General features: G+C 32.0%; 2 protein-coding genes across 4 annotated transcripts; one reads left to right on the top strand and one right to left on the bottom strand.

Annotated features, from left to right (window-relative positions):
- Positions 1-3,290: 3,290 nt before the first annotated feature.
- LOC100798728 (cyclin-D5-1) lies at positions 3,291-5,725 on the top strand. 2 transcript variants are annotated; one of them, XM_003527687.5, is made up of 5 exons: positions 3,294-3,888; positions 4,011-4,097; positions 4,217-4,508; positions 4,632-4,765; positions 4,881-5,725. In XM_003527687.5, the coding sequence occupies exons 1-5, from the start codon at positions 3,646-3,648 to the stop codon at positions 5,067-5,069; spliced, it is 945 nt and encodes a 314-aa protein (XP_003527735.1). In that variant the 5' UTR covers positions 3,294-3,645; the 3' UTR covers positions 5,070-5,725. The 2 variants fall into 2 exon arrangements, with proteins under 2 accessions (XP_006581265.1, XP_003527735.1); XM_006581202.4 differs by lacking the exon at positions 4,011-4,097 and having other exon boundaries at positions 3,291-3,888.
- A 1,454-nt stretch (positions 5,726-7,179) lies between these two features.
- Positions 7,180-14,634, bottom strand: SCA2 (plasma membrane Ca2+-ATPase). 2 transcript variants are annotated; one of them, XR_001388589.3, is made up of 9 exons: positions 14,087-14,634; positions 12,937-12,991; positions 10,906-12,854; positions 10,339-10,497; positions 9,715-9,886; positions 9,295-9,593; positions 8,531-8,799; positions 7,657-7,730; positions 7,180-7,573 (listed from the first exon to the last, which is right to left on the bottom strand). XR_001388589.3 is itself a non-coding variant. In NM_001250255.2 (8 exons), exons 1-7 carry the CDS (start codon positions 14,261-14,263, stop codon positions 8,551-8,553), a joined length of 3,060 nt encoding a protein of 1,019 aa, NP_001237184.2. In that variant the 5' UTR covers positions 14,264-14,583; the 3' UTR covers positions 7,180-7,573; positions 8,531-8,550. The 2 variants fall into 2 exon arrangements, 1 of the variants encoding a protein (NP_001237184.2); NM_001250255.2 differs by lacking the exon at positions 7,657-7,730 and having other exon boundaries at positions 14,087-14,583.
- Positions 14,635-19,399: the final 4,765 nt, after the last annotated feature.

The raw sequence follows: 19,399 nt of genomic DNA, 5'->3' as shown, positions 1-19,399 counted from the left end.
GTACTCTTGGTGAATTACAATATTTTTTTAAAACCAAATAGAAAGACGACACAACATATTGATCCAAACTCGTATTTGATATGTTCAAAAAGCAAGTTGAGTTGAGTTGAATTTATTTTGAAAGTGAATTAAAAGTTACAACTCAATTTAATCTGTTTGGCAGCTTAAATGGACCAATTCAATCCATTCAAAATGAGATATTAAAAATGTTTATTTGAAAGAGTGAAAACTTCACTCTATTTTTTTATGAATAATTAAATTTTTACCCTTTCAACTATACTTAAGGTTAATGCTGTGTTTGGTTTGGAGGAAAGAAATAAAATTGATAGAAATATAAGCTTTTTTTTATAAAAAAAAATAAAAAATATGCTTAAACAAATTAGTCCAAAATGATATGTTGGGTTATTTGTTTTAAGTGAAATATATGAAAAAAGAGTGTAGAAATAATATATAAGATATGTTTTATATAATTAACGATTAAAAGAGAATAAATTTATTGTGTTTGTAAATATGTTAGAAAAAACTAATTTGTTACATAACATGTTTAGAATTTTTTGTATAAGATGAATTTTATTTAAAGTGTTAGGTGAGAAAAATTAATTAATAAATCTTTATCAATAATTTTGATTTTTTTAAGTTCATTAAATCCTTTAAAATCTAAAAAATGTATATTTTTCTTTCAAATCTTATAAATTCATATTTTATAACAGTTTAAATATTTTTTTACTGTCCTTTATTTTTAAATAAAAAATTGAATTTAAATGAGACATGGCAAACCTATGTTTTCAGTCCGACACACACACACATATATATATATATATATATATATATATATATATATATATATATATATATATATAATAACTTTTTTAGTGATTAATTATTATAAAAAATTATTTGAAAGTTTTTATCATATAAATTATATTTCACTAAACATATATTAAAATTTTATTAATGACAATTTATTTAATATTAATTAATATTTCATCATTAACATTAACATGATATATAGTTGAAATATATAAAAATAAAGACCATTCGATTATATTTTTATTCTTATTTAATTTTATAAAATTTAATGGATATTTTTATAATATTTCAATTTTATTTCTATAATATCAAATTAATAAAATTACAAATGACATTTTTTAATTTACAACGATTTTTTTTTATCAAATTATTCATAAACCTTCTATATTTTTTCCCATGTATTTTTTTTAAAGAGTAATCTTATTTTAAACATGCCGACTGCATCCTGAACAATGGCTGAGGTAGCATTTGGTTTAGAGGGGACCAAAAATAAGTTTTTCATTTTCTATTCTTTTTTTCCTCAGGGTGCCAAAGTATACTTTATATGAATTTTAATATGTACCAAAAGAAATATATGAATTTTAAAAGACGTTACAAATTTTGACGGCGAGCATCCGTCCCTACTATTAAATGTGAATAAATTTTGAAAAGTTAATTTACTGGCAAGCAAATGATGCAATTTTTTTTAGGCATGCTAATTGACGAATATTTTTTACTCAAAAAGAAAAACAAAAAAAGCAGTATTCTTCCTTCTTTTTATTGTTTATTAGACTGAACAAACCACATTAATTAGAATGCGGAAATACTTTGGAATTTAATTATAGTGGGATATCAGGATTTCGTGCCATCTGCCCACACATTTTAAACTACCCACCCATTAGAGTCCACTTATTAAATGAGTAAAATCCAAGATAAGTTTTCTGACTTCAATTTGCTGCAAAATACTTATGAGTGGTAAAACGGGTGACCGGAGTATTTTGAAGGAAAGTAAGAGGACAAATTCGGAAGAGAAGGAAAAATTCAGAAAAAGAAAAAAATCATTTGGGCACTCTAATCTTATATTCCTTCCCAATTTGGAGGGAAGAGGAATGAAAGAAGTTTTTTTTATAAAAAAATAAAAAATATTCTTATTTACATCATGAATTTGAGGAGTAGAAAATGCAAATTTTCAATTTAAAAAACTAAAAAAAAAATTCCAAAAATTTGTAAGACTAAAAATATAATTAGGTCTTTTAAAAAATAGAAGCATTTTAAGTGGTCAAATACTTTTAAAAAACAAACAAAATTTAAAACAATAAATAACTATGTTTGAAAAGGTTAAATTAATTTGTAAATTCTTGAAATATCTGATAATTTTAAATTTCTTAAACTGTTTTTTTAATTGAATCCTTCATTTTTGAACTTGTGTTAGTTTTTTAATTGGGTCTTTTTGTCTAACTATTATCACCAAAAAATTAATTATTTAAGTCACTTGGGTGAGATTGCCATAAGTTGTTGTAGGGTGAAGTCCAAGGAAGTTTAGAGTCTAATGGATCTATAAAGATGAAATTATTGGTTGAAGAACCCGACTGATAACACTAAATATAGAACTTGTAAATGTAAGCATATTGACCTTACCAGAAGAAATGTGAAGACTTAGTGTAAAATTATAAAGATGATGATACTGGATTAAGGAACTAAGCAAGTCAGTGAAGTTATTTTTGTATAACAATAATTAGAGAGAAAAATCTAATTAAAAATGAAATACAAGTTCATAGATGTAATAAAAAGATAGTTTCAAAACCTGATTAAAAATTAAAAAATAATTTATGGACTTACAAATAAATTTAATATTTTTTTATAGTATAAATTTAACCCTTTGTAATCGATAAACAAACGTAGCCTTATTTTCTCCTTTATTTAGTTTTTGCTTGTAAGTTTAAAAAAAATCCTAAAATTCAAAGATTTATTAAACATTCTTTTCCAATTATTTATTTAGTTTTTGCTTGTAAGTTTAAAAAAAATCCTAAAATTCAAAGATTTATTAAATATTCTTTTCCAATTATAATAAATACGGTTTAAAAAAGGTAGCTAAATAAAACATTTAAAGGTAGTTATACTATGTTTGACCATCATCTTTTACTAGGATTATTCTCCGTGTATGTATTTAAATTTTTTGACTGAATCATAAGTAATGCGTATACTGTACGAAATTTGGCACTTTATTAGTCTGTTGCTATGGATGATGGATGGATCTCGTGGAACAGGAAAGTTCTTATTTGTTGAAACAGAAATGGCCATGTTTGACTGGTCAAGCCATCAGGGTCACGATTTCCGGACCCTCCGGCATGCCTATGTATTAAAAGCCCGGCCCACTTCATAGACCCACTCACGGGTTAACCCGACCCGACCCGACCCATGATGAGTTAAGTTCCACGCGCCATAAAGATCGCGTGAGTGAGACAGTAGTACTCAAAACGCAAAGACTTTATGGGTCAAACTGAAATCAAAACCTCATCATCCTCAACACTCACCCAACCCAACATCACACCTTGAACACCGAAACATAACAACAACAACACACTCACACACTCACTCACTTCCTCGGAACTAAAATCTCGCCTTTTTCTCACTAACCCAAGACAACATAATCAATGTTCCCAAACGGTAACCGCTACAACAGCTCTACGATTTCCACCTAAACTCTTCATAGCCTCATCTTCCTTAATTCTAAACTCTTTGGTTAAGTGGCTTAATCATATATCACATAAAACACTTCAGAGACGACTTTTTTCGCATTGTTGTTCAATTGGGTAGCCGAATCTCTTTTCGAAAATCTTTTTTTTTTCCTTTCAAATGGATGATGATCTTTCGTCCAGCCTTCTGTGCCATGAAAACGAAACGTGTTTGAAAGAAGGAGGTGAAGAGTTAGAATACCAATTCGCAGGATCACAGCATGATTGTGGGGTTTCGGAGGATGAACGTGTGGGAATTTTGATCGAGAGAGAGATCGTTCTTGGGTTCAAAAGGGACGAAAGTATGGTGTTTGGGGACTGGGTGAAACGCGCACGCGTGGAAGCAATCAATTGGATTCTCAAAGTTAGTCCAACGACCCATTCTTTCTTGTACTTTCCATTGAGCTTCCATTAATGAAACTGCCATAAGAAAATCGATCTTGATTTTATGTTTTCTTTTTCCTTTTTAATTTTGTTGTTCATTAGACAAGAGCAACATTGGGTTTTCGCTTCGAAACGGCCTATTTGTCAGTCACATACTTCGATCGATTTCTTTCCAGACGTTCCATTGATGTAAGCCCAAATGTTATGTTAATCTTCTAATTAATGGCAACATTGAATCTTTGATCACTCTTCATTGATCTTAATTATTCCTTACTTACCCTTTTGGCTTAATGCCCCGTTTTGTGCAGAGTGAAAAGAGTTGGGCAATTCGGTTGCTGTCAATTGCATGCCTCTCTCTGGCTGCAAAGATGGAGGAATGCAATGTGCCAGGGCTATCAGAGTTCAAATTGGATGATTATTCCTTTGAGGGAAAAGTGATTCAGAAAATGGAGCTTTTGGTACTCAGCACGTTGGAGTGGGAAATGGGTATCATAACTCCCTTTGATTTTCTTTCCTATTTCATCACAAAGTTCTGCAAAGAATCCCCGCCAAGTCCTATTTTTTACAAGACCATGCAACTCATCTTCACCACAATGAAAGGTGAACCATGAGCACTGGAATTTCCTTTCAATCTTTTTTGTCTTTTAAATGAACTTTTTGACCAATTTTTTTCAATGTGTCATATTTCCACATGCATTTAGCATTATTTGTCCCCTTGTGCAGAGGTCAATTTAATGGATCACAAACCATCAGTTATTGCTGTGGCAGCTACTTTGGTGGCAATGGATCAACAATTAACGAGAGACGCGGTGGAGTTGAAGATGAGTTCAATTCCACAACATAGGCTTCTAGAATCTGTAAGTTCTGTGTTTATTTTTTTAAAAAAACTTATACCAAAACATATTTTAGCTAATATGAAACTGTGAATTAACTTTTAGCCTTTTTTTTTTTTTGGTTTTTTCTTCTTCACAGAAAGATGTATTTGAGTACTACAATCTAATTCAAAGATTATACGAGGAGAATACCAAAAGCGACACCCATACGCCAATTGAGATGACAGAGAGCTCTCGAGTTACTTCTTCTGCTGCAATGACAAAGAGAAGACGACTCACATTCAGTGATGATGAAGGAAGTAGTCATGGGAAGGGACCACCGGGCTAGCAAAAATCCAAAATTCTGAATTTTTTTAAGGTCTAATTATTTTTGTGAAGATTATGTATTGATATTCTTGATTACTTCTAGCATGAATCTCACCCAGAGACAGAGGGAGTGAAAGTGAAACTCACATGAGAAAGGTATTGATTGTTACTGCAAGAAAAATTGTTTAGCATAGATTTGGTGTCTTCCTCAGAAACCAGCAAGGAAAAGAGGAACAAAGGAGGAAGCAAGAATAAAGATACATATGTTGGTTGAGATGTTCAAATCAAATCACAACAAAAGCCAGGTGCTGATCTAGAAAGCTGCAGAATCAGAAACAGCAAGTTAGGACTTAGCCCATTGTTTTTTCCTTTTTTACCCTTATATTTTCTTGTGATTTTGCTCCATTCTTACTATTATTATTTTTTCTTTTGTTATTTCGGTTAATCTTTTTAACCTTCATTGCCTATTCACAACGGATTTTGTTTTGTCATATATCTCTTGCAACCTACCTTTTGATGGATGCTTGGGATGCTTTAGTAAGTAATGTCTTCAAAAAGGGTGAAAGGGGGGGCGAGAAAACTCTGTTGGTGTGTTTGGGTGCATGCATGGTCTGTGTTGCATAATGGCCATCACAAAAGTTTTGTAAGGATGAATGTGATTGGATTTGTTTGAATGTCTGAGACTGCCTTTAACGGCGGGACCTACCCTTTTGCCTGCAAATTTTACATGGCTTCGTTGTGTTCTTGGGTCATGAAACCCAATATAATAGCGTTTGTGGAATCAAAAAGCATTTCTATGTTGATTATGCTTTTTGAAGCGATGAACTTCTATAACATCCTAAACTTGGTGTACTCTAGTTTAGGATTACACGACACCATTTACGATGAAAAAGAAAACACTGAAACTATAAAAATGAGTGTTTTCAACGGTTTTGTCCAAAACAAGTTCTTTACTTCTTTTACTTGGTTAAGATAGAGAAGAATATCAATACCATTTGGTCGCTGGGATACTTGTAATGCTTGCAAATTTGACCACTTGAGAAAGAAATAGGGCACTTGCATTGAGAAGTTTGTTTGTTTATTTCAATTTATTTTAGAGAAGATATTTATGTTTAAATTGAATAAAATTATTATGAATGATAAAAATTTTCCTTTAATTATTTAACATAATTATTAAATTGAAATAATTTCAGATTAATTTATTCATGTGATCCATAATTTATTTCTTTTATTTGATAACTAGGAGGAAAACATTTTGTCACACTTAAAATTGATTTTTCCACGAGTTTGAAATAACTCTAAGTCCACGGTCAGAGACCAAATTGCTCCTTACTCCATAGTTTTGGAACAAACAAAGAATGAATTTAGAAATGTTGAAGGGTCAACTTGAAGTCCGTGAGAAATGAGTGGTGTCGGCAGTCAAAGTAGTACTTCTACTGAACAAGCTGTCAAGCTGCATAGGAGAAGCTTCTTTGATGCAGATGGTTCGTGGTTGAGCCAAAAAAATAACTATTCATCATGATTTTTTTACTAACTCAACTATAGGTTGGCTTGAGATGACACATGATCTTGATATACAAACGAAAAATCCGTGTAATGCGGCTTCAGCGTGATATGACTGTAAGTACACTTAAAACCTTGCCCACATGAAATTAACCACCAAAACATCAGACACCGATACGGTCAACAAGTTAATAATAGTAACAATAAACCAAATACAGTGCACCCTTTTTAGAAACAATAAAAATTTACGGCCTAATATTCAGCGTAGAAGATAAAATATATATTATTTTATCCTCTCATATAGAGAGAAGCTCGTCTTATCCTTTTTATCCTCTCATATATATTATTTTGTTTCTTATTTAGGGTCTTTGGTAATCATGTTCATGTTCTTATAGTTTTCGTTCTTACTCTTTTCATTAACCATCCATCAAAGTAGATTTGCTAATTTAATAAATAAAGTTAATTTGTTAATTGCAAGAGATAATCATTAACCCTATGTTTGGACTAAGAGAATGAAGTTATTAAAGTAGGAAAGAAAGGGTAGGGACGTTTGAATTTGCATTCGAAGTTATCTTCTAACCTGTTTGTAGCCAGGTGAAAGCACAAAGAAGCCAAGGTAGATCTTGGAATGAGCTGTGTTGAAATCTTTTAACGGCTTTGTATTTTAGTTAGTTCAAGATTAAAATCTTGACCTGCTATTTCAAACAATCAAATAATTTTGTTCCAACGGCCTCATCACTGAGAATGTTGAGTACCGAAGAAAAAAAATATTAAACCAGATACACTAGCGGGAGCTGCCCAATTCACAGAACAATGTACATTGTGCTGAACAAGAGCAAATGCAATTCTCTTACAACAGACCTAATAAACTCCCATCCATTGAGTACCTTAGGCTCTGAGAAGCCAAACTTTTCGTCAATAGCCACTGCATTAGGATTGAATAGAAGCACTTTCTACTTCTGGGCATTGCTCTTCTGGTCTTCACCAACAAAATAATAGGCATCCACAAATTTTCCTGGCTAACTGCATAATCAAAATTAACTTCAATCAGATAGCCGAATCAATCTGCCAGAGATGAACTGATAACGAAACGGCAAAACACGCACACTTAATAGAAAGAACTTCCCTTAAACATCCAAGTACATTTTCCATCATAGTAGATGCCTCCCCAAACCAATACCTCGAACCACAAGAACTTCCCCAGTTATAATTGCACAGCGGTAACTCAAGCAAGTATATTACTCTAGTCTAAAATGCTTAGAAAAAGGGATGCTTTCATAATTACTACAAGCTAAGAAGAGGAAAATAATGCATTAATTATCTTTATCATTTTAGTTTTGATACATGGTCATCCACAATGAGTTCAGCGTGAGCTGAAAATCCTAATTGGCATTATCAGAAATTTTGATCTCGAATCTCAGTTCCTAGAAGAATCCAACCTGGATAAGCTCCTCCATTAGATAAACTGACAGCCATGATAATAACTAAAACCTTGCACTATAATTACCAAGGTCCGGCAAAAAGGAAACACAATTTAAACACCAGAAGCAACCAATGATCGAACAAAGATGCAAAAAAGAACATGCACAAGAAGCCTTTCATAAATAACTCTTCTATTCTATGACTTAGAGAATAAATAGAATGAAATTGAAGGTGGTTGACGTGGCCACTGCTGCCAATGTGGTCATTGCCATAATAATAAAACATTGAAACAAACTGAAATTACAATCTATATACTTAAAACTCATCTCCTTATGTAGAAGGATTTAATTTATAGAATATAAATCATTTTGAGATTTGACAACAATCAAGCAAATCTGACACCAGCAACAAATACCAAATCTAGCCTTTTATTTGTTAGCCCATGGAACTTCATGCATATAAAACTCTTGTAGGTTTAATAGGCATCTTTTTAAAGAGGCTAGGAGCAAACAAGACCCTTGATTTATGTGTGAGAACAGAGAACGAGCAACAATGTACCTAATTTGTCTGCATTGATTTCAGACAGATCCCACAGGGATCATCTTTAGAGCTGCTGCAATTGGCATGCCAAGGACTCCAAAGAGAACACTACCAAACCACTGCTTCAAACTAAGTGGAGATGTGTTTGCAAAGGTGCCCAAGAATTCAACAATTATAATTTGGAAGACGACAGTGGAAGTGAGGACAGCAACGAAGACATAATTCTTCAGTATACCTTCAAAAACATTTATCCTCTCCATATCCCTCGAACTAATCTCATTGAAAACCTATCAAGATATTTGATCATGAAAAACACAATCAGAAAACCTAATACAAGGAATTACAGTTAGAACCTTTTATCCAGGGAATTTCACTACTCATACACTTGGGTTGGCCTTTAGAAAATATTTTACCACAATATCTTAATATTTCAAAAGTAAGAAGTCAGAACATCGTTTTTGAAAAAATATTGTTAATATTTTATAGTTGACAAGAGGAAAACAGACTTCCACTATGTACAAATTACAAGGTTAGGAGGAGAAGGCAAAACAAACATTCTGCATTCAACACAGATTATACAGAATTTAAATTTTGCCCTATGCGTTTAACAAGAAAAATAAATGGACAAAGCAAAAGAAGTCAGCAACTTGAATAAAAAACAGATCTCTAAAGCCAGCGAGAATTTGCAATGAATGTAGCTTCTTTCCTTTCAATTTCAGGAGCATATTAGCGAAAACAAAGACACTGAGTTATGTACAATACAGTGATGGTTTTAACTTTACCTGGCAGAACACAAACGAGTTGAAAATAAGTGTATTCAATATCAGATCAGAATCTGGTCCATCAAGATGAAACGTTACTTTTCCTCTGGTCTGGAGGAACCATATTACAACAAATTGATATATAGACTGCCCCAAGATATTTCTCCACATCACATTACTGATAAAGTTTCCTTTCCTACCAACAGGTGGTCTTTTCATCAACTCCTCGTTAGGAGGTTCAGTGGCTAGTGCAAGTGCTCCAAGAGTGTCCATAATCATGTTGACCCATAGAAGTTGAACCGCAGTGAGGGGAGCATTTCCTAGTAATTCATATATGATGAGGGGGTAAATGAGACAAAAAAAAACTAATAAACTAGTTCAAATAAAATAAAAGGATAACTTTGATTAGGAAGATAATAACAGGGGCAGCATCACGATTACCAGTCAAACAAGCAGAAGAGAAATTGACGATCAAAGCAACAACATTTACAGTTAGCTGAAACTGCACAAATTTCTGAATGTTTACGTAGACCGAGCGGCCCCATTTAGCTACAGTCACAATAGTCGAAAAGTTATCATCTAGAATTATTACATCAGCGCTTTCTTTTGCTACCTGAAATTGACAAAAAAAAAGGAGTATAAATATATCATCAAGTACAATTTGGCATAAGAATAAGTCCAAGAATCAAGATCTCTGCTAGCAACTAATGAAATGGTCTGGAATCAGAGTATTATGAATACAGAGCAAAGCATTTGTATCAGCTTATTTTAAGGAAATAATAACTTCTTTTTGCAACTTCCTGAAATAGATTTTAAAAAATTATTGTTCCCAATATTAAGCTAAAACAAATATGCAAATCAAAGCACTTTACATTTAGTAATACATATAGTCAAGTTGCATTTGGGAATGAAGATGGGGAGGCATACCCAATAAATCCAATTATCTAATTCCTCTGTGAAAAGTAGAACCAAATATAACATCTCAAACAAAACCAATTGTGTTTTCAAATTTCTAGAAAAGAATAATTTTACTAAAACAAGATCAACAGAGGTGTCTTGGCATACCTCAGTTCCAGCAATGCCCATTGCAAGTCCAATATCTGCTTCATGAAGTGCTGGAGCATCATTTGTACCATCACCAGTTACTGAAACAACCTCTTGAAATGTTGTCCTCAAGTGTTTCACCAGGGTATGCTTATCCATTGGTGAAGATCGGGCCATTACCTGCAGATATAGAAGAATTTATTCTCAGTGAAGAGTAGTGTAGGTCCCAAAGGTCCAAACCCTCACTTTCAAGGTTCAAGAGTTACCCAGTATACTCTAAATTCTAATAGTCCATCACTGACATCCATTTATTACCAATATATTAGTTCTAATGATAGTTGGCATAAATTTAGATAGATGGAAGATTTAAATTAACAAACTGTGATTCATAGCATATATAAAGCAGGAACAAGCAGAACACTAATCTTGCATTAAGCTGTAAAAGAAAATATCAAACTTCAAATGGAAGTTTTGATGAATTGTTCTTTTAAGATATTGGCATAGTTCTTAGAATTCTCTAACTAAACTTTTCAAGTCCAGGACAAGAAGTGAGACGCCATAAAGTTTGATTAAATGACATGTATGTACCTGAATTTTTGGAATGATATCAAGCAACTCCTCCTCACTCTTCTCACGAAACTCGGGGCCTTCAATTGCGATACCATCTGTTAAAATTCCACATTCTCTAGCAATAGCCTTTGCTGTATTTATGTTGTCTCCAGTAACCATCCTAACAGCAATACCAGCTGACCTACAAATGGCGACTGACTCTCGAACACCAGGGCGAACTGGATCTTTAATACCCACAATTCCAATACAAGTGTAACCTCTAGTAGGAATAGCAGTTCCAACAGAAAATTCATCATGAATATCCAAGTAAGCAAGGCAAAGTGTTCGGAGAGCTTCACCAGCAAATGTTTCAATCATATTATTCAAGTGATTTATGGAGTCTTCATTGAGGGCAACAACCTCGCCACTTGAGTCCACAACTTTGTCACATGAAGCTAGAATTATTTCAGAGGCACCTTTGCAATGTGCTCTGAAACCACCATCAGGAAGCTGGAGAACCACCCCCATGCGCTTCTTTATAGAATTAAATGGCTCAACTTTCACAAGTTTTGACCTTTGTCGTTCCTTATGGAAATCACCACCAAGTGACAGCCCAAATTCCAACAGTGCAGTCTCAGTCGGTGATCCTAGAATTTCAATCTTCTCATCTTTGTTTTTGACAACTTCTCCTCCAGTGTTGTTAAATATTGATTCAAGTAGAATTGCTAGAGCAGAATCATGAATATCAGATGAGAAATCAGAGTAGACCTTAGAACCATTTACTTCTTTAATCTTCCCACATATATAAGCTTTTACAACAGTCATATGGTTAGTAGTTAGTGTGCCAGTCTTGTCACTGCAGATAGTAGTGGCAGATCCCATTGTCTCACAAGCAGCCAAGTGACGAACAAGTGCCTTATCATTCATCATCTTTTTCATTGCAAAAGCAAGGCTTAATGTTACAGCTAAAGGTAAACCTTCAGGAACAGCCACAACAACAATAGTAACAGCAATAGCAAAGAATTCCACAATTTGCATTGCATCGTCACCAGACCACATCCATTGGGATCCCTCTCGCAGCTTGCGGCTAAAAAGCCCTTGGACCAACACAGAAAAGGTCACAACTGCGAAAAAGAGGCCTATTTTCCCAATAATGGTAGCAACACCATTGAGCTTTACCTGCAAAGGTGTTTCATCATCTCCCCCTTCACTTAGAGTAGCCATTAGTTTACCCCACTGGGTCCTCATTCCAACAGTAGTCACAAGCATCTTGCATGATCCATCTTGAACTTTGGTTCCAGACAGAAGAAAAGGATTAAGTTCACTGACATTCACCGGTTCACTTTCTCCTGTCAAGCTTGATTCATTTATTAACACAGAGAAACCAGACACAAAAAGGCCATCGGCAGGGACCTGATCTCCAATATTTAGATGGACAATATCACCAGGAAGCAGATCATACATTGAAAGCTTCTGCCTACAACTATTTCTCGTGACCTGAACTGTAATTTTCTTCTTCTCTTTATCCAGATCCTTAAACTGCAGTGATTGTCTGTAGTCACTTGTGGCAGTGACGAACACTACAAGCAATATGCTTGCAACAATACCAATTCCATCCTGTGCACCCTTGGGCCACCCTTCCATTATTATACCAACCACCAAAGAGACCAAGGCACAGACAGCAAGTATCATGAGGGTTGTATCTTGAAGGGATTCCCATACATAAACCCAAAATCCACGGGCTGGACTTTCAGCGAATTTATTAACTCCATAAATTTCTTTTCTCTGATTCACCAAGTGCTCAGATGTTGATATACCATCATCAACTGAGGTATTGAGTTTGTTTGTGATAGCATCAACCCCACCATGACTTTTCAACTTCTTCGAATCACGTCCCTCAACAATTGATCCCAGCTCATCAGCACAAATTTCAAAGCCTGCTGCTTTAACTTCTTCTGGTACAGTGTACTCACTCGACAAATTTAGACCTGGAGGAGCAAAGACTTGCTTATTGTATAAAAGTGAAAACTTCACAACAATATTAAAGTACATGCAGGTTGACTTTCTTACCGTGGATAAACTGAATAGCAGCTTGTGAAACCAACACTGCAACTCTGAATTTCTCCTGTAACGTATAGTGAGCGCAGAGGAATTAAGAGATTATGGAATTAAGCTATCAGAGTAATCTTGGAATGTACCAGGACAGTGAGGGGACGAAACTTGTTTATTTATTCAGATTCAGAGAATCCGCTCAAACTTAAGTATGATTGCTGAAATATGTAAATAATAACTGGCTATGCAAGTTTGAGAAAAATTAGTAATTTATCACCCACGATACAAATCGCAGCCAACCATGAAACGTAGGATGTTCTTTAACTTTAGATTGCAATTTATAGTTATTCATTGTCATTTGATTATTATTTATTAACCTAAAATTAAAAGTCATTACTCAAATAACCCCAAAGCCAAAACAATATGCAACATAGGCTATAGTCTTAAAAGCATAGACCGAAAGAAAAGGCAAGGGGTAAAAATTGGCAATAAAATAGACAAATGCAAGTATAATGTTTAGACCCACAGCTAATATTCATTCAATTTCCTTCTTTTGCAGACAAAAGGATAAGGGAAGAAGAACAACTTGGCAGTTTTCAAGTAATCCATATTCAAGTTAAAGGTTCTTTATCTCAGTCCAACCAAGCAAAACTGCGAAGCATAGTCAACGTTATAAGTGCTTGGCAACAACGATAGTTTCAAAAACCATGCCACCAGAACTACCATAAGCATTAGGCATCAACTTTAAATTTCTGGATCAAAGTAAACAATGCTGTCTCGACTGGTGTTGAATTAGCATCAAGATAACTTAATATTAGGGAACCATTTTAATCACCGATCATTCCGCTAACCAAAAAAAAAAAAAAAATGTCTGGCTCAACTCAAACCATATCATCAGCCTTTCATTTAAGATAATCAAAACAATAAATACACTGATTTACCATTTCAACTTTCAAGATTAATTATAAACACTTACCATTTTTTGATCATTTATAAATACTTACCATAAAAGCGTTAAAAGTGTAAACATATTCATATTTGCGGACAGAAAACGCCAAAACCAGAACTGAAAGTACATTTCAGTTTTGGCTTGTCTTGATCTGGCAGGAAGGAGAAAACGAAAAGTAAAGTGAGGGAGAAAAAAAAAAATAAAAATAAAGAAGAAAACCTGATTGGAGCGTCTAATAGCCTCAGCTTCGAATCTCTTGGAGAGATTAGCAGTGAAACGGAACCTCCTCTTGTGATTCTTAACGAGCCAACAAGCCTTCCTCCATCTCTGAAGCGCTTCTTCCGATGAGTTCTTTGGCTTCACATCTCCGAAATTCTCACTCAGGTAAATCTCCATCTATTCTCTTGCTTTCAACTCAACTTTCCACTTTAGCTCATTCAACCAACCTCACCACACAACAACAAAAAGCGTTTTGGAACGGACTGAGATTTTTTAACTACGTTTCTTCTTCTTCTTCTTCTTCTTCTTCTTCTTCTTCTATAGAGTTGAAACAGAATCAGAGACACACGGCAAACAAGGCAGGCAATCGTCAACTTCACTAACACTAACCCACGCTTTACTCTCCCACGAACACTGTGTGACCCTGCTAAAATTTAATTTAATTAAAAGCAAAGTGTAGTATTATGTTATATGCAGATCTGCATCTACCTTTGTGTGCCTAATAATAATCCATGATTACGATTTTCATGCTGATTTTACATAGCTTTTTTTTATTAATTTATTAAAACAAATTATATTTATGATTTTAAAACATCAAATATATTTTTTCAACTTTTTATTGAATATTTTTAATAAAATAACTAGAATAATTTATTTAGTATTGAAATTGTATTAAAACTATTTATTACACTTTCATATATTTTACATAAGGAATGGTTTCTTCTTGTGTCACTTTCGAGTTTCAAATAACTGTTTCCAAGACAAGATTCAAATACTTAAATTTGATACTGATGTTAACATATTCTTATAATTATAATAAAATCGCTATTAATTGTGCAAAAATTCTAAACCTAACAGTCTGACACTTCCAAAGTAACTAAACCCAACTATTTTAATAAGAGAAAAGTAACTGATTTTCCTTCCGGTGTCAAAAAAAAAAAACATTAACTATGCAAACCAGAAAAAATAAGAGAAAAGAAAGGGGAGGGTTAATAAACACTCTCTAACATGTGTTTTTTTTTAATACACACTCTTATTAATCAATATTTATTTATTTATTTTGATAAAATATTATTCAATATTTATTAAAAATTATAAAATTATAAGATATATTTATTAACTTATTAAATAAGATGTAAGATTTAAGAAATTTCATGATATCTAATAAATTTTAATAAAAAAAATGTACATTTAAAGAGTGTGTTGTAATGTTAGTATTTTTTTTTAAAAAAAAATCTTGATCCAAGTAAAACAAAGCTTAATCTTTAATCAAGTTTTTGTTTTTTTATGAATAATCAAATTTTTTATTTGAGTCTCATAAATAATACTTAAATAAAAAAAGTCATAATTATGAAAGTAGATTCCATTAAAATCGGTCCACCAAATTTTTTGCAAAGATTAATGAATTAAATTTGTTGACAAAAATTAATCATAAAGACACTCAGAAATAGATGGACAGCAAGTTAGCTTTGGACACTACAGCACGTCCAATGTGAAATGTGAGATGTGAGTTCTGGAATGCAATGAAAGGAAAATATGGATTTGGTTTCTATAGTGTACTTTTTCATGTCCATTAAAACTAGCGATTTTTTAAATATTAATATTATTATTTTAATGAAAAAGATAGCAGAACAGTGGAATCTGAAAAATATCTATTGTTGTTGTCTAAGAAAGAGGACTATGATAGGAGAAACGGTTTTCGCCGGACGTGTTTGGTTACTGAAACGGGATTCCGTTTTTGATGTCTGCACGTTAGCAGGGACCATGCGGACAGCGCATCCTATGTCAGACATGGGACCCTCGCTTCAATTTTTCTTACTTGTTAATTATTAATTATGATTAGAAAAAGTATGAATACTTAGGTATACAGATACTGACAAAAGTGGAATACATGTTAACAAAAAAATGTGTAATACGGTATAAATTTTAAAAAGTTAAAGGTTTGTTAAACACTCATACTCTTTCTTTGCATTCGACCGTTAAACTCATTTCAAAATTTGTGTAATAACAAGTTAAACGGACAATCAAATATGCACTAATAATTTCTTTATTTTTTATTTATTTATTGTATAAGTAAAATAAATTAAAAAATATATATAACTAATAACTTTGTTTGTGTTAAAATGTTTTTAGTTTCTTAACACAATTTCTGTTACTTTTATTTATTATAAATATATAAAATATTTGAAAACTATATATAAATAAAAAGGTAAATAAATGATGTTATCTTATTTGTAGACAAATAATTAAATGTTTTTTTAAAAGTGAACAAAAAAAATATAATCTAAAGCATAAAAATGCTGGAGTATGGCGCCTTTCTTTTCTCTGATCAAGTAAAGTATATGCATAGTTGCATACACAATGACAATGCAAATCACGCCAAAAAAGTATAATATGGTTATTTGTATGGTTCGGTAGGAATTGACTTTTACACCTAACTAACAAACATTCTTAATGCGTCCTAAAACTAGTGGGATCTGAAATAAATTTAGAAGAGGAAAAAAATATAATTTATAAATGCGTGTGTGAAATGCAGTTTATATAAAAAAAATGTTCAAAGTCATTGATATTGGAAAATGTTTAAGAAAAAATAATTTATATATATGAGAAAAAAATTATGTACTTATAATGTAAAACATTGAAATGCAATATTATACTATAATCTAATCCAAAAGTCATTGAAATGCATGATTTGTTTTTTTTTTTGTCGTGCTTGAGTCAACGAATAATTTTGCTTTGATGTGATCATGTTGACACCTAACTTACACAAACGTGTATAATTTGGGGCACAATTGTGCTTATTCTTGCACAGGCATGTGGACAAATGGTTAGATTTGGTTGTGCTTTACTTTTGTTTTTGTCTTGCTAGATGGTTAATACGAACATACACACTTTGATATGGTCATGCTCATTGAAACTTAAAAAAAACTATCCAAATTTTTCATTATTACTCATTTGTCTCCAAATAAGCTCTCCTAATTTCAATTCCTTCAATTTGAACGTCTGTTTACACTGAAATTCATCCCCCACTCAAAATAAGTTTCTTTTTTATCTGAAAAGGGAAAACAAAGATTATATGTTAGTAATCTCGCTTGTTTTCCCATAAATAAACTAACAAAATAGTGTTTTTTCTTATTATCATAGATCAATCTTTTTCACCCAAGACATAAAAACTTGGATTCTTCTAAACCTCAAATCAGAGCTTAGTTCCCGTAATAAATGGAGTTGAGCTTTTGCATAGGTTTACACATTTACTTTGGCTTTGGAGAAATAGGTAACACATGATGCAAATTTTATTTGCCCTCCTCGAATTGTGGTTTGCGTTACTTAAAAAATCTTATCCTTGCTAAAGTTGACGAGTTGACCATGCCTCAGTTAAATAAGGAGGTAACTCATATTTTATGGTTACCTTTCCTTGGTTGAAGGGTTCCTAGGTCATTTCCAATACAAATGGAGTAAATAATAACAATAAAAAAATTAATGGCCTTCCAAGCGCTAAATAAAAGTCCTACCCAAGGGAGTCTTTCAAGGGGATGCTTGCAGTTTGCTAATTCAAAATTAAAGTTTTCTTTTTATAGGTTGCCTTTTTTTCTTTTTGTGTTGATTCAAAATTGGATAAGGATGCACGGGACACTGCATGCTATTAGACATTTTAAGAGAAAAAACTATAAATATAATAAGTAATATGATTTGATAGATGAAAAAGATCTTTTTTTTAAAAAAAAATTATCATTACCCTTCCAAATTAAAGTTAAATTCTTTAAATATCCATTTATTTCGGTCATATGCCCATATCTCTTATTCATCAAAATAATAATTTAGTGATAACTAATAAAATTATAGTAACATCCTCACAAAAAAAATTATAGTAACATTGACTTCAATTGTCACGTTATTTAAAACGTAATTTTTTTATAAATTCCTGAAATATCTTGCATTAAAATCAATTTTTCCATGCCAAAAAAAGTTACAGTACGGTATCAATTACTTATATTTTATTTTCTGTTAAATGTTAATACGCTGTATACAAATAGTTCTTTCTATAATTAACAAGCAAATAATATATGCAATGATAATATAAAACAGTTTTTATATTTTTATTTAAATACAAACTGCTGTATAATAAATTTATTGAATTATTTAATGATTATTTTATAAAGTATACTAAAAAAAGTTATATTTAACTAACAGTACATAAAAAATAAACTTACTGTTTATTGTTTATTTCAAGGTTTCGATATTTCAAAGTCCATCGCTTTTCAATTGAAACCCTTTACGAATTGGACCGGCCTTATTCACTCTAACATGGGCCTCCCTGTAACGTCTAGTAGGTAAACATATTTTGGGCTAGTAACTTTTACTCCTGTATCCTAATTTTAATTGCTAATGATCCTGACAACACCGAAATTCCGTATCTATAATACAGCACATCCAATGATATTAATCTTAAAAATTACACATTTAAATTAAGATTATCATTCATATAATAAATTATTTACGATAAAGTATGAATTGATAAAACTTTATTTATTAACATTTTTTTACATAATTAAATCATACTTTTTCATATTTAAATAAACAGTGCAATGCATTGATATTATACCTATTATTTATATAATATTGTATGATTGAAGTATACTTTTTTTTTACTTTCATATTATTTTCTGTTTATATTTAATTTTGATCACTTCTATTTTTTATTAAAAGTATTTAATATTTATTTTTATCTTAAAAACAAACATTTTTTTAGCATGAAAAGTACCGAATCGAATTTGGAGCACAGGAAAAATGTAGCACACGTAGACCAGTGTCAACTGTCGAGAAGTGGAACCCCAAAAGAAAACAGCTTACGAAATCCCAATTGCTATTTGATTTTCGTTTTTTTCCGCGAGTGAGAACCTTGTTGACTTGTTCATGTCAAACTTGAATTGCCATTCGTCGTTCCCCCCTTCTTGCCTCCTATTTTAACTTCTCTGGTTATACCGCTTCAAAGTTCCAAGTTCAAACCATCGTTAAATTCCTTTGAAACCCAAAATGACACACTAAATTTATTACCCAAATAAAATTTTGAATTTCAACTAAAAAGTAATATTAAGGAATTTATTGAATTGTACATGAGTTTTATCTTTTTCTTTTACTAACGTTGTCTATCTATTTGCTTTGACGCTATACGTGATATATATATATATATATATATATATATATATATATATATATATTATATTATTGTTTTTTTTACCATAACTACTAGTTTCTTCTTATACATTTCTAAAACTGCGACAAACACATTTTCAATACTGTTTTTCATTTTCA

Source organism: Glycine max, chromosome 6 (genome assembly GCF_000004515.6).
Source record: "Glycine max cultivar Williams 82 chromosome 6, Glycine_max_v4.0, whole genome shotgun sequence".
NCBI classification, from domain to species: Eukaryota; Viridiplantae; Streptophyta; class Magnoliopsida; order Fabales; family Fabaceae; genus Glycine; species Glycine max.
Note: the sequence above shows the minus strand (reverse complement) of the source record. Positions and strands in the feature narration are given on the sequence as shown.